The following is a 13,923-nucleotide window of genomic DNA, read 5'->3' as shown; positions in this document are numbered from 1 at the left end:
TTGTTTCATTCAGAACCAAGTTCAAAATCCTCACACTCACCTATAGATCTCTGCACAGTCAAGCTTCCAATTACCTTCCTGAAATTGTCACTTCTATCAGAAACCCTGTCTCCAATTGAGTTACTGTCAGTTTCTCACATTTGCACATGACGTGATCAAGCCTTCCAAGCTATAGCTCCAAAACTTTGGAATAATTTTCCCTGATTTTTGGGCTCTGCAAACTTTGTCTCTTGGTAAAGTGGGCCTTCACCAAGAGAAAATAATTTATTACAGGGACACCCACCCTATCAAAACCATGATTTGAACACCAATATTTTCGTACATTTATATCTCATCTTAAATTATTTTTATTTTAACATTTCTGTATTTTTATGTTATGGTCTGCATGTGGTTTTCAACATCCATCTTTCCCATTCATCAGTCATTTGGTTTCAGTATTGAAATTATTACTAACACTATCTGATTATTATGCTGTAATTTAAAGGAAACTCTGAGTTTGCATCTATGCAGTTGATTCAGGGTTACATAACTGCTGATCATCCTCCACCTTCAACCTTGCCTGCTTTTGATTATTGATGGTACCAAGAACCTGCTTTTGCAGAGGCTATCTTAGTGTTTATAAGGCTAAGTGTCTCTGTTACCTTAAGTGATGTAAATTCCTCTAATTTCTTTTCAAAAAGATCCCCAGTTTGGTCAGTAGACTTAGTGCTTTGTTTCAAAATGACTGCAGGGTTTACACAGTGTATGCTATCATTAGCTTATGCATCTTTGCTACATAAACACTGTGGCTGTTGAGCATCATCAAGAAAATCCTAACTCTAGTATTCTCTACATTAGGGCCAGATTTTTCTTGGCAGACGCTGTGGGGGCCGTACATTGAAATTATTAACATTAAAATTAATATTTTGGTTAACGTATTCTTATAAAAATATGATGTCCTTTAATGGAATTTTTAGCCTTTTGAGATCAGCCCCATCACCTATACTGCAGCCAGCCACAAGAGGGCAATTGAGATATTTTAGCTATATATTTCTGGACCCCTCATGAGGTCCATTACTGAGTTTGATACTAATATGATATGTCATGATTGGCCAAAAACACATGGAAGAAACAGATCTTCAGTGTAGACTTTCAGAGGGAAACTGCATGCTCAAAGAGACTTAGGTATAAAAAAAAGCTTTAATCAAGATAAGACTGTTCAGTATATGTTTACCATGCCAACTTAAAAAATATATACTTGAGTCCTTCTTGCTTGAGAAGTTGCTGGGTTGAAGGTTTTATTTAAACTGTAATGAAAAAGTGAAACAATGGCATGCTGGGGTGCAAAAGGCCTAGTGTTTAGGACGTGCCCCATGTACTCGTGTGGCCCAGGTTCAAGTCAACGGCTCTCATTCCTGTCTCTTATTCCATCTACAGTCCTCCTCTGTCAATAAAGGCATAAAAGCTCAAAAATATATCTTTAAAAATACTGCATTCTACATTTTATCTTTCTCAAATTTTCTGAATTTAATCATCTTCCGAGGGCCGGATGGGAAGCTGTGAGGGGCCTAATGTTGCCCCCTGGGCTGCCAGTTGATGATCACTGCTCTACATTAACTTTAAATCTGTCCAATTTGCCCAATGCACAGCAGAAGTTAGCAGAGCTAATGACCTTTTTCTAGGTTCTGGTTTCGCACCTCACCTGAAGTCCTGTGGCGCCCCCTAGGGGAGGCCCACCTCACACTTTAAAAACCGTGGCTATAAATGACTTCAGTAGCCAGTTAAAGACACACCTGTTGAGGCAGACATACGAGTAGCCCTTCTTTTTATGTGCACTATAATTTGTACTGTTTATAGTATCTGGAAACTGTTTTTATTGCATTATTCTCCCTGTTTTTATATTCTCCGTTTATTGTCTTTGTAAAGCACTTTGTGACTCATGTCTGGCAAAAGCGCTATTTGAATGACTTTTACTCACTTAATAACTTTAAAGTAATGTATAATATACATTACTAATATACACCTCTTTTGTGTATGTGGTATTAAAAAAACTGTTGGAGAAGGCTGACAAATGCTTGACTAGTAAATTGTCAATAGAATCAGAAAATGCAGGCTTAAAGTTTAGCAAGATTAGAATCACATGAAGATTTTCTTATTTATCAAAACACAACAGCTAAAGACTGGTTTCTGTCTTACAGGATGCATCCATTGCTCATCGTTTCCACGTAATGAGAGAGAAACATCCGGAGAAGTTCAACAGCAGGTACGTTTGCTCTTTAAGTCAGTGTCGTCACATGGCTGCTTAGTGATCTATTCACAGGCTCCATAAAACCATAAAGTCACAAAATAGAGGGTACAATCAGTCCAGGTTAATTCAGGTTACTACCTACAACAAATAAAAGCCAGAGGAAAGGACCGGCTGTTTGACAGCTGCAGTGTTAACAGAAGGCTTACCTTGTCTTTCTTTCTTTGAACACATCTGCTGTTGTAGGGATTACAGTCTTAACATTGTTAGGATCCTGAATTGATTATATGTGGAAATTTTTATTTTAAAACCAGTTTTAAACAGTTTATAAAAGTCAGAGAGAAAACTGCTATACTTGTCATAGTCTGAACAAATCCACTGTGCATACGTAAGAGAGCAGTCTTTTTATGGCCTTTATGACAACATTCACTGTATTTGTTCTGCTTCTCTGCTTGATAAATGAACAAGCTTCATATTTAGTATTTGTACTGATGTGGGGGAGATGTGTTCACCTTTACTGATGAACAAATGTGGCATCTTCGTTTCCATCAATATTTAACGTCTCTCATACGTCTCCACTAACGCCAGGGAGTAATTGCAGGCCTAATTGAATTTTGCTTGGCTAGTTTGACATCATGGATCAGTCAGACTGATGACACACAGCCTCCTAATAATCCCATTTGTACTCATTATCATATTTTACCCCAGCCTTAGTACAACATTTAGCCAACTATCAGTCTGCTGGTTGTTGCTCGAACATGCAGACATGCCAGAGAATTGATCCGATGGAAAGTTAAAGGGGTTTTAAGTGAATAAAAACAGGCTTATTTAACAGTTTACAATGTTTACAAAGAGTTTGCATACAAATTGAAGGAATTAAAGCTTAAAAAAGGCTGTAAAGTCAGCAAAACAGATTTTTCTGATTCAAAGACAACAGTATTGGAGGTTTTATACAAAAATGTTGTGATGTTAATAACGCTTCATTTTAAAGGGGACACACAGACTGTATCTCTGTTGTTTTACCCGTTTTTTGAGCTGTTTTATGAAAAATGATTGAGATATTTTAAGAAAATTATTCCGTCTGTTATTTGAATCCATTAATAATTCAGGAGGGGGAATGGGTTTAGGATCTCTCTATTACACACTATCCTTGCCAGTTCAATAATGCATGATTATAGTTTTTCAAGGTAGCAGAGATTTTGTTGGATTTGTCCAAAGGGCTCGTGTCCATTGGAAGTATATTGCGACTTATCACAGAGTCATTTTCCTGCAGCTCCAGGCTCTTTCTCAAAAACTTCACTGACAGTAGGAGAAAAGTGCAGCCAGCCTCTGGGGTTTCAAATGTATTTCACTCTTATCAAGTCTGCATAAGTATGGATTTGTCCAAAATGAGTGGAATTATTAATGAACAATTGGGCTGTTTTTGATGAGTTTTTAACAAGCTTTAATCAGCCTGGATCTCACTGAATACATGAACATACTATATTCAATTTTCCCTTAAAAAGAAATGTTAACCAAAGATTTCAAGCTTGTTCAGACTAGTATAAAAGGCCCTTTTTGCAAAAACTCAAGCAATGATAAGTTAGAGTAAAAGATACAAGGCATTGAAAAAGTATTTCCCCCTTCCTGATTTCTATTTTTATTTATATATATTTGTCACACTTAAATGTTTCAGGTCATCAAACAATATTGATAGTAGACAAAGATAACAAGAGTAAATACAAAAAATGCATTTTAAAATGATCATTTCATTTATTAAGGGAAAACATCATCCAAATCTAGCTGCCCTATGTAAAAAATTTGCACTCTCCCATTGTTAAATCATGAATAAACTGCATTCTTTGGAAAGCTGAGCTCAATTTCATTAGCCACTGAATCTAGGTCTTGGCTTGGTTCTGTCTCTGGATTCACACCAACTGAATCCAGAGATGGAACCTGTCTGACAAAGTGAAGTAGGCTAAAATATCTCAGCAACATATCATGGCACCAACTAAAGAAATTCAAGAGCAGATCCGGTCCTTGAACTCTATCTGTCTGGAGAGGATTACTTCATTTATAAGATGTTGGAACTCCAATGCACCACAGTGACAGCCATTATCCACAAATGGAGAAAACCTGGAACAATGATGAACCTTCCCAGGAGTGGCCGGCCTACTCAAATTGCTCCAAGAGAACATCAACGACTCATCCAGGAGATCACAAAAAACGCAGAACAACATCTATAGACCTGCAGGCCTCACTGGTCTCAGTTAAGGTCAGAGTTCATGGGTCAACAATAAGAAAGAGACTGGGCAAAAATGGCATCCATGGGAGAGTTCCAAGGACAAACCACTGCTGACATAAAAGAACACAAAGGCTCATCTCACATTTCCAAAAAGTATCCAAAATTTTTGCAGAAATGTTCTGTGGACTCACAAGACAAAAGTTTAACATTTGGTCCCATTACATCTGGTGTAAAACAGACACATTTCACCAAAAGAGCATCATACCAACAGCCAAACATGGTGCTGGCAGTGTGATGTCTGTGGCTGGTTCGCTGCTTCAGGACCTGGACCTGGACTTGCTGTAATTGATGGAACCATGACTTCTGCTCTATATTAGAAAATCTTAAAGGGGAATTTCCGGCCATCCGTTCATCAGGGCATGTCAAGAGCACTTGGGTTATGCAGCAGGACAGTGATCCAAAACAAACTGGCAAGTCCACCTCTGAATGGCTTTAAAGAAAAAAAAGACAAAATGAAGATTTTAGCGGGACCTATTCAAAGCCTGGACTGAAATCGGATTGGGGCACTGTGGCATGACTTTAAACAGGCTGTTCATGGTTGAAACCCTCCAATGTGGCTAGGCTTTTCCAGTGCACTCCAGTAGAGAGCTGTCAACATTGCCTAGTCTGTCCTGCCTAATAGTTAGGGAAGGTTTATGCCGTCCCTGTAACGGCTAAATACTGGTGCTGAGCTCATGGAGATAAACTCTGGCCTTACTAGGGTACATTCTTTTTTTATAATATTAATGATTTACAATGGTCTGTTTTAATAGGCCACAAAAGAGAGTACAGTCTAAACCTGCCCCCTTTGTAAAGTGTCCTCAGATACATTGATTTTTGATAGATTTAAGGTCTTAAATCCAATTAAGCTGTTTCCTTTTGTGACTTAAACAGATCATTTTTGACCTTTAGGACAACAGGAGTGTACAAGATTTTAAGACAATGTATGAGTTAAAGAGATGATGCCATACCAAACAGTAATCTTTGTTTCTTGTGCAGCAAAGTAAAGCAAGCCTCACAACAATACTTGATTAACTGAGTTTGAATTTCTTAATTTTCATGTGAGAAGGAAACTGGTGGTGTTTTAGTTGATTTTGCATATTTTTAATAAAAACTACAGAATGATAAAGCCAGCCAGTATCAATGTGTGAGTGGATTTGGGGTCAGTTTGGAGCACAATTAAGTAGATTAAGTAATTTTTAATTTAATTAATCACATCACAATCACATTTTGTCATTCTTAAGTACTTTAAGTAAATGGCACTTATGGCACTGATACTCGAGCTGGAGTAAATATTGAATTAATAAAAGTACAATTATTTGGCAGTTTGCAGGGATTTTTTTTCATTTACTGCAAGCAGCAAATGCATATGTGACTAAAAACTGCAGCTACAGTGTAGTTATACAAAGCATTCAGAAAATATTGATCATTTTTATACATTTTTATTGTTCTGTGGATCTTGATTTTGAAACTTTGTCTTTGTTCTTCAGTAAGTGACGGTGCAAGATGAGGATTAATCAACATGTATATTTTCTGTCTCACTTTTATGAAGAAAAATGTCACATTTTGAATCATTAGGTTTTAATGTGACAGCTGTAATGGCTCCTGACTTCCTATATGCACCAAATCTTTACATTTAGTCACTGCTTTGACCTTAAAGAGATTGGATCTTTAATTAGCTTTAATTACAATCTAAATAGAGTCATGTAGCATTTCCTAATGATACAATGAGGATGTTGTTGATGAAACGCAGGGTCATACACTTTCTCTCCCTCCCTTCATTCCTCTTCTTCTATCCATCTTCTGTATTTGCACCTTGGGGTGATTACCCGGGTGAAGGTGTGAAGATTTGACACTAGGCAGATAGATTCATTTACTGCCACTGCCGGACCTGGAGGTGATAATGAGGTTGAGGATTAAAAGCAGACAATCAGTCGGCCCGTGACGAGGTCTACGCCACCTCCTCCCCCATCGCCACTCCTCCTCGACCGCCTCGTTAAAATACACTACGCCCTCTTTTTTTCTCCTGGTTTTTGCTGATCTGCTATGTAATTACAGGCTAATCTCTGACTCTGAGGGGAACAGATGGATAGAGAGAGGAGAAAGAGAGGTTAAGGAAAGATGGAGTCAAAAGAACTTTGTTAGATATGCTGTTCAGTTTTAGTTGTTGTCAAATCTTTAGCCATGTATAGATTGCTAACCATGCAGTTTATCTCCACCTTTGTTTTAACCAGTATTTTATTTTTGACAGCATAAAGCAACAGCAACACTTTAAATTTCTTCCTGTCATATTTTTGACAGGTTTTCTATAGTCAAGTATCGAAGTGGCACCATTTTGAGAAAAATTATGATGCATCTTCTTGTATTTTAATTTATCATGCAAAATTTCGACTTTTCACTGTCTTAATCCCATCAACCACATTGACACGCCACCTGTCACTGCCTCTCAAGCATTTTAAAGACAGTACTTTCTGCATTGTTAATAGGAAATCAGACATGCACGCACCTATCCATCAATTATCAATCAATTTGCATTGTTCTGATTCCAATACCAGTATTGGAAATGCATCCGATACTGCTGAAAAAGCAAGTTCTGGTATTGGTGAGTGCATTTGTTTATGCACTGATCCAGTACAGTTTTGTTTAACTTGTTTTTTTTTAATTTAGCCATGCTATATGTTAGCATTATACACTGGGAATCAGTTATTCACTGCACCCATGCACCACCATTTCTAGAGCAGTGATGAAGAACACATCAAAGGTGTTTGACAGAGCAAGCTAAATGTCGCAAATTTGGCAGTATTTTACACTTGAAAGTCTAATGAGATTAAGGGCACCATGCGTAGTATGCAATGGTGTAATTTAAAGGGGAGGCACCACTGTTGCTAACTTCAACACGAGCAGCCTGATGAAGCATCTGAAGATGCATCATGCGATGGAGAACAACCATTTCACATCAAAAGTAAAGGAGAATAAAAAGGGTCTACTGCAGCAGCTAAGTTTGGAGGCAGCATTCTAACGATGCGAGAACTTTCCCAAAGACAGAAGAAAAACATAACGAACAGCAACTAAATAATCAAGTTATAATTTTAAACAACCAGCCTCCGTCAGTTGCAATGCTCAGTGGAGCATTTAGAGCCCCTACAATCACTGATTGTTTAGTTCAGCTGTTACTCCACATAGTTTACCTGACCTCCTCTCTCCTTCTCTGCCTTCTTTAACAGGGTTTTTGGGTGCAACAAGTTTTGATCATGTTTTAAACCCACTAATTATCAATATTGATCTATAGTCGTACCTGATTGACGCTCAGTCTTTGTTGAATATCATATAGGATATCACATTCTATTTAAATAAATGTACCACGTTAACCAGCCTGCATGTGTGATAGATAGAGACAGTGGAAGTGCCCGCATGTATAGGTCAGTGCGTTTTCATGTGCTGAACCTACAGTATTAAATGGAGGGAGAAATGCAGAGGAGGCCTCTTATTTATCCTTAAAACTATAGCCTCCTCTACTTTGTGTGTGTCTTAAGCTCACACGCTTTAGCTCACACACACACACACAGCAGAGCATTTATACACTCTGTGTCCGTCCAATGCATCTGCCGTGGATCTTTTCTTCCTCTTGCATTTTTATGCAGTGACTCAAGGTGTACTGTTGCTGATACAGCATCGCCATATTGACGAAATATCACAATTTCAGTTAAAAATGACATCGACCTGGTGCAATCTTTGTCAGAAAGTACGTTCTCATGATGTCCAAGCTTTGAAAGCTGGAGGCGACACAAAATTTGCAGGAGGCAGCCACCTCATAATTTCATATGCAAGAAAAACCCTGATCTCAGGCTTTATTGTCCCTTTCAACACACTTTGGTTAAGCGTCTTCATCAGCATCTCCCTGAAGTCACACTGATGTCAAATAAGTCCACCACTGCTCCTTAATGTCTCAGGTCACTTTAAAAACTCACATACAGCTCAGTGGACAAGTTAAAAGTCTTATGCAACTGGTAATTTTCCAATTTCATATTCCAAACTAGGCTGCACAGCGGCACAGAGGTTAGCGCTGTTGCCTCACAGCAAGAAGGTTCCTGGTTCGCTTCCGGGTTAGGGCCTTTCTGTGCGGAGTTTGCATGTTCTCCCAGTGCACGTGGGTTCTCTTCAGGTACTCCGGCTTCCTTCCACCACAAAAAACATGCTTGTTAGGTTAATTGGAGACTCTGAAATTGGGTTGTTGTGAATGTGAGCATGTCTGGTTGTTGGTCTCTATATGTCAACCCTGTGATTGACTGGCGACCAGTCCAGGGTGTACCAGGGTTAACCCCGCCTTTCGCCCAATGACAGCTGCTATAGGCCCCACCCCCCTTGCAACCCCCAATGGGATAAGTGATATAGAACCAGATAAAATTAGCCTGTCCGCTATGTCCTCTATCAGGTTACTGTCCATCCATGTAGAAATGCTCTTTGTTGTGTTGGACACTAGAGTGTATAAACTGCATATTTACAAATTTGTTTACACCAGACACATAATTTAGTTGAAATAAGGCATCATGCTGAAGTATCTAAAACTACTGAGCTTTTTTACACTGAAAACACTGCTTGAACATATCTACAATATCATCGCTCTGACAATTCCTCTGCTAACCATATGAAAGTATCTGTTGTGAAAATAAAAACACACTTAAATGCAGCCTTCCTAATGAGAGGACATGAGCTCTGTGAGGGTGAACTTGTGATTTTGGACCTTTCAGCTGCAGGCTTAAAGCCTCTCTGGCTTCACCTGCAATGTTTGTTTACTCTGCAGCATCAATCATGGCGCCTTGATGTTCCCATGATATTTACTCTGCATACACACATCTATTTTTGGTCCTGAGACATCTAACACCGTCATGGCGCTCCTCCCGAGCCGCTGTGCCCCCGTGTGCCCACAGGCTCTCGCTGTGCTGTGTAACCATCCCAAGTTAACCTTTCCTGAAGGCACAGGGAAGCCCAGGCATGGTGCTCTCTTTAGCATAATGAGCGTGTTCATCAAAGAGCTGCCATGTGCTGGATGGAGCCGCTGAATTCACCAGTACACACACCAACATGCTAATGTGTGTATGCACGTACGTGTGTGAGAGTTTCCTGCTGAGCTGGGAACGGGGCCACAGGTGACGGTGCTCTAAATTACACACATTTACACACACACGTTTACACACACAGACCCACACTCAGGCATGGTGGACTCAGCGGCCGCCGCCCTCGGACCTCATTTGAGATGAAATCGTTTCTGTGACCAAAGTGTCATCTATAATTAATGACCACTTGTGTGTAATTTAGAGAGATCTCACCTGTGGCCCTGTCCCCAGCTCAGTGGGAAAACACACACAGAGACGCACACACGTACACACAAACAGCAGTTTAACTGAAGTGAACTCGACTGAACACACTAGACTCAGCACAGACACAGTAGGGCTGAGCAATCTGACAAAAATAAATGGTAATGAACTCAAAAGGTTACAGCGAGTCTTCAAAAGCTGAAGAAACATCCAACTGAAGTTAAACTGAGGTTTTTCGTTGAACATTTTTGTCACATTCACTTTTGCACTCAGTGAATAAAGATGCGATTAAATCAGATAAAATAAGACTGAAAGTTATTTCTCTAGGGAGAAATTTTCCATGGACTGTATACTGCTCTGATAACTCTGCAAAGTGGATGGATTGGCTAGACTCCATGTTTGTCATCTGGCAAATCCATCTTGCACAGCTCCAGTCTGAAACGACTGAAAATGGACATGACCAATCGGCGTCTTTTGAGGAGAAAGTGGTAACTACTGGTAGGGTTTAGTTGTACTGAACCCTACCAGCCGAAACTGCCCCTTTATCAAATGAGACAATTCCTACTATTACTTGTATACTGAGTCTTTGATCTTTTCAAACGATTTGATCAATATGTTTTCAGAAGTTTCTGATGTGCATGGGTGCTCAAAACGTTCATGGTCTTGGTCACCCTCTCTGCCTTCACTAAATCTTTAATTCTATTTAAACACATATGAACGTGACATGCAGTTTTCCCCATTCACCTCGGTTAGTATAGGAAAAGATTCAGCTGCTGTATTGTTCAGTTTCACCAAAAAAATCAAGTTGATGCAATGTGAATTAAAGATGGCACTTACAGGAAACTTACAGAAGTTGTGCGTGAGTATCCAACGTTTAATGTACTGTATAACACTGTGATTGTTAACCATGTGGTTTTATCCTTATTATTATGAATATAATAGCCTTACCTTGTGTGTCTGACCCCACCACGGTAGGTGGTGGTATGCATCTTTTCATCTAGAGAGCATTGGACCTTCCTCTCATTAATCTATCAGGTCATAAACCAAACAGTCAACAAAGTGAGCAAGCATCAATACTCTTGTTTGTCAGATGCTAAATCATGGCTGACTCTGCAGGTCTGATAAACCGTTTCTTCATCCTTCCAAAAATGCATGGTTCTAGATTTAGAACTCCCATTATGGATAAATTTATCTTCTCCACTTTCCTCTATTCTTTCATGCTTTTGGCTTACAGGAAGCTGTAAAACACACTCGGAACTTCTAGGAGTACATTTTCTATGTGTATAGACCTTCCAGAATTCAACTGGGTACAATTTCAGTTGACTAGCACAGATGCATCTATTATAGGTCCAGTTTCATTTAAAAGAAATGTTATTTTGTGTCCTTTCAGGCTAAGATGTTTGATATTCAGAGGTCCTCTCACTCTAAATTTGAGTTGTAAGCTGTAAAGTTTTTCGAGGTCCTGACTGTAAATCCCAGACTAGCACCCAGTTGTCTCAAAGAAAATGACAAAGAAAGAGTCACTCATGAAAAAAGCTTCAAGGGAAATTATTATTATAAACTTAAGTTAGAAACAATCATAATCCTGCCTGGGAGGGAGAGAGAAGAGATAGATATTTGAATGGACCCCCCCCCCCCCCCCACATAAACTAAGGTCTAATTAAGACCAGTATGCATAATTTAATGATATTTACGCATTTCTTTTTTTTTTTTTTTTTTTGGGAAAATCAGTCTGATCAGAGAAATCAAGTCAGTGTTGTTACAGGTTAACCTTTCTTTGTTATCCAAGCAGAGAACTCAACAAAGTTAACAGAGGACAAAATCTGACTCGGTGTCTCTGTAGAAGCTAACAGAATAAAACTCAAACCAACTTCCCCTGCTGATGTGTGACTGGAGGTGCCAGACCTCAGATAAACACACCGATAAAACACCTGCAGCTCTGTAAACAATATGAAAGCATTCATTAGCAGTATGGCTTTGTTAAGTTCATGTCAGGTCTCTGACAGTTTCCCAAATTAATGATTCCAGAAACGAGCAGGATCACAAGTGAGAGTCTGTGTGTTAGCTTTTGTTCTCTGTGCTAGTTTTAGTTTTTAGATGTCAAACAGCCCTTTAGCAACATGACAGTGTTGCTCTGTTGCTCTTAAAGTTAAATTTGAGCTTTAATGTAACATAGTGAAGCATTAGGGATAATTTTGTACCTGTATGACTACAGGTCCCTATAGAGAAGCATTCCCAAAACTACTGCACATTTTAAATCTACCTCGTGATTAAAAGTACAAATTTAAATCAGCAAACTTCCAGTTTAAATTATTAGATGCTTATGATCTAAAACCCAATTAAGACCAAAGATTCTCAATGCAGTGAGACTGTTTGAGTGTATTGGGATAGTTGCAGTGTAAACTGTGCTGTCACTGCTGGAATAAGGCGGTCTGATGGTGATGCCTTTGATTGTCAAACAGCGGACAAAAAAGGGGATTTGATTTATTAAAAAAAAACACTTCTGTCTTCTACATCAGCTGTGCACATAAGCAGGACATGCAAGCACTGTAAAAGCTAAGTTACATAAAAAATTCAAGGCTGTAGTAGCTTAATTTTTCCATTAATAAAAAACATTGTTTTCAGCAGATATCTTAGTTAAGATAGGACTAAGCTTTACATGCTCTATGAAATGTTGGTGCTATGTTCCTATGCTTTGTTTGTGCTCACATAAGAATTTGTGATGAGCAGGATCATACAGCCTGATGTTGTGCATTCTTACCTTGATAAAGGTACAGGAGAAAAAGGTGTATCCATAGTACTTCACTTGTCACAGATGTGACAGAGTAAAATAATGCCCTCTGAACAGCCACTGTTGTCACTGTTGTAGTGCTGTCCGTGGTGCTGATCATGTGACTGACTTAATCATGCACTCCATTCTGAATATGTATTGTGTATCAAGAGTTTTTTCATAGGTCACCTTACCGTGTAACAAATAGGGTGCACTATTTAGTACCGCTGGGGGTCGCAGGTGCAGGTGTATCATGATGTTGTGTCATACATGTGTAAAGGCAGATAAAACTGTGGTATGTGCACCAGTTGTGTGCACAAGCTGTGTATTCGTAGCAGGTACGTGCAGAAGACAGAGCGCAAAAAGTTAAGGAGACGAACAGCTGCGTGGTTTCACTTGGTTTGCACATTGTGGGCCTACCTGTCTGTCTCGCCTGCTCATGTGAATCAGCCTGTCTCATAGTTTCAGCAAGACTGACCTCACCAACATTGAAAATGTCTGTCATTTTCACTAATTTAAGTCACAACTTCAGTCACAACTTCACCTGCCATCTTAAACCAGTCAGATTCAACAAAAATGAGGATCAGTCTTAGTAGTATTCCCCCTCAAGTTTGAAAGGTCTCGGCCCAGTCTCACAGGCAGTGTACTTCTGTCTGGACAGCTAGTCTGGACCATTGCACTGGTCCAGACTAGCTTCACAAAGGCATATCAACCTAGCCTCACATTAAAGTCGTGGGGTACGCAGATGGTTGAGTCCCCACTCTCGTCCCTGTTTCCGAGTCTGTCCGCTGTCCTCCTCTATCTAATAAAGGCATAAAAGGCCCAAAAATAAATTAAAAAAAAGAAAGTTGTGTCTGATTAGTATAGTTAAGTGGAAAAAAGTTATAGTTATCCAATAGAAATGCTCCAGAGGACATGAACAGGCCTCTTAAAATGATTGGTGGTGACTTTGTTAAATAATGTGGTCAAAATGTCAGTGTTCTAACATTTCTTATTAAAAAAACTGTAGTTCTTACCTCAATCAAACTGAATGATTATGTTCCAGCTGTTTTTAAATGCATTTATCATAAAACTATAAAAAATAAAATTAAAAAGACAAAACTATTTCAGTTGGAATACTTCAACCAACATGGTCACTTTAGTTGAATAACAAGGGTAAATGTTGTAACATCCTTCATGCAAAGATTCAGCCCAAAGTGCTTGACAAGCAGTTTTCTGTCTGTATTTGTTCCTAAAGCTGTTAAGTTGGGGTAGAAGTGTTGTATTTAAAAGAAACCCACCTTGTAAAGAGCAACAAAAACAAATACATTTTTCAAACTGCTCCCTGCATCTCTGAAGGCAACACGCTGCA

The 13,923-nt window shown here is 39.1% G+C and overlaps 1 protein-coding gene across 1 annotated transcript in view; it reads left to right on the top strand.

The window, feature by feature from the left end:
• dgkb (diacylglycerol kinase, beta) overlaps positions 1-13,923 on the top strand; it is a 119,774-nt gene that overhangs the window by 82,923 nt on the left and 22,928 nt on the right. Inside the window, exon 21 of the mRNA XM_041793564.1 lies at positions 2,178-2,242. Coding sequence (XP_041649498.1) covers positions 2,178-2,242 — 65 coding nt within the window. The remainder of the gene's footprint in view (positions 1-2,177; positions 2,243-13,923) is intronic.

The sequence above is a fragment of the Cheilinus undulatus genome, linkage group 8 (genome assembly GCF_018320785.1).
Source record: "Cheilinus undulatus linkage group 8, ASM1832078v1, whole genome shotgun sequence".
NCBI classification, from domain to species: domain Eukaryota; kingdom Metazoa; phylum Chordata; class Actinopteri; order Labriformes; family Labridae; genus Cheilinus; species Cheilinus undulatus.
Note: the sequence above shows the minus strand (reverse complement) of the source record. Positions and strands in the feature narration are given on the sequence as shown.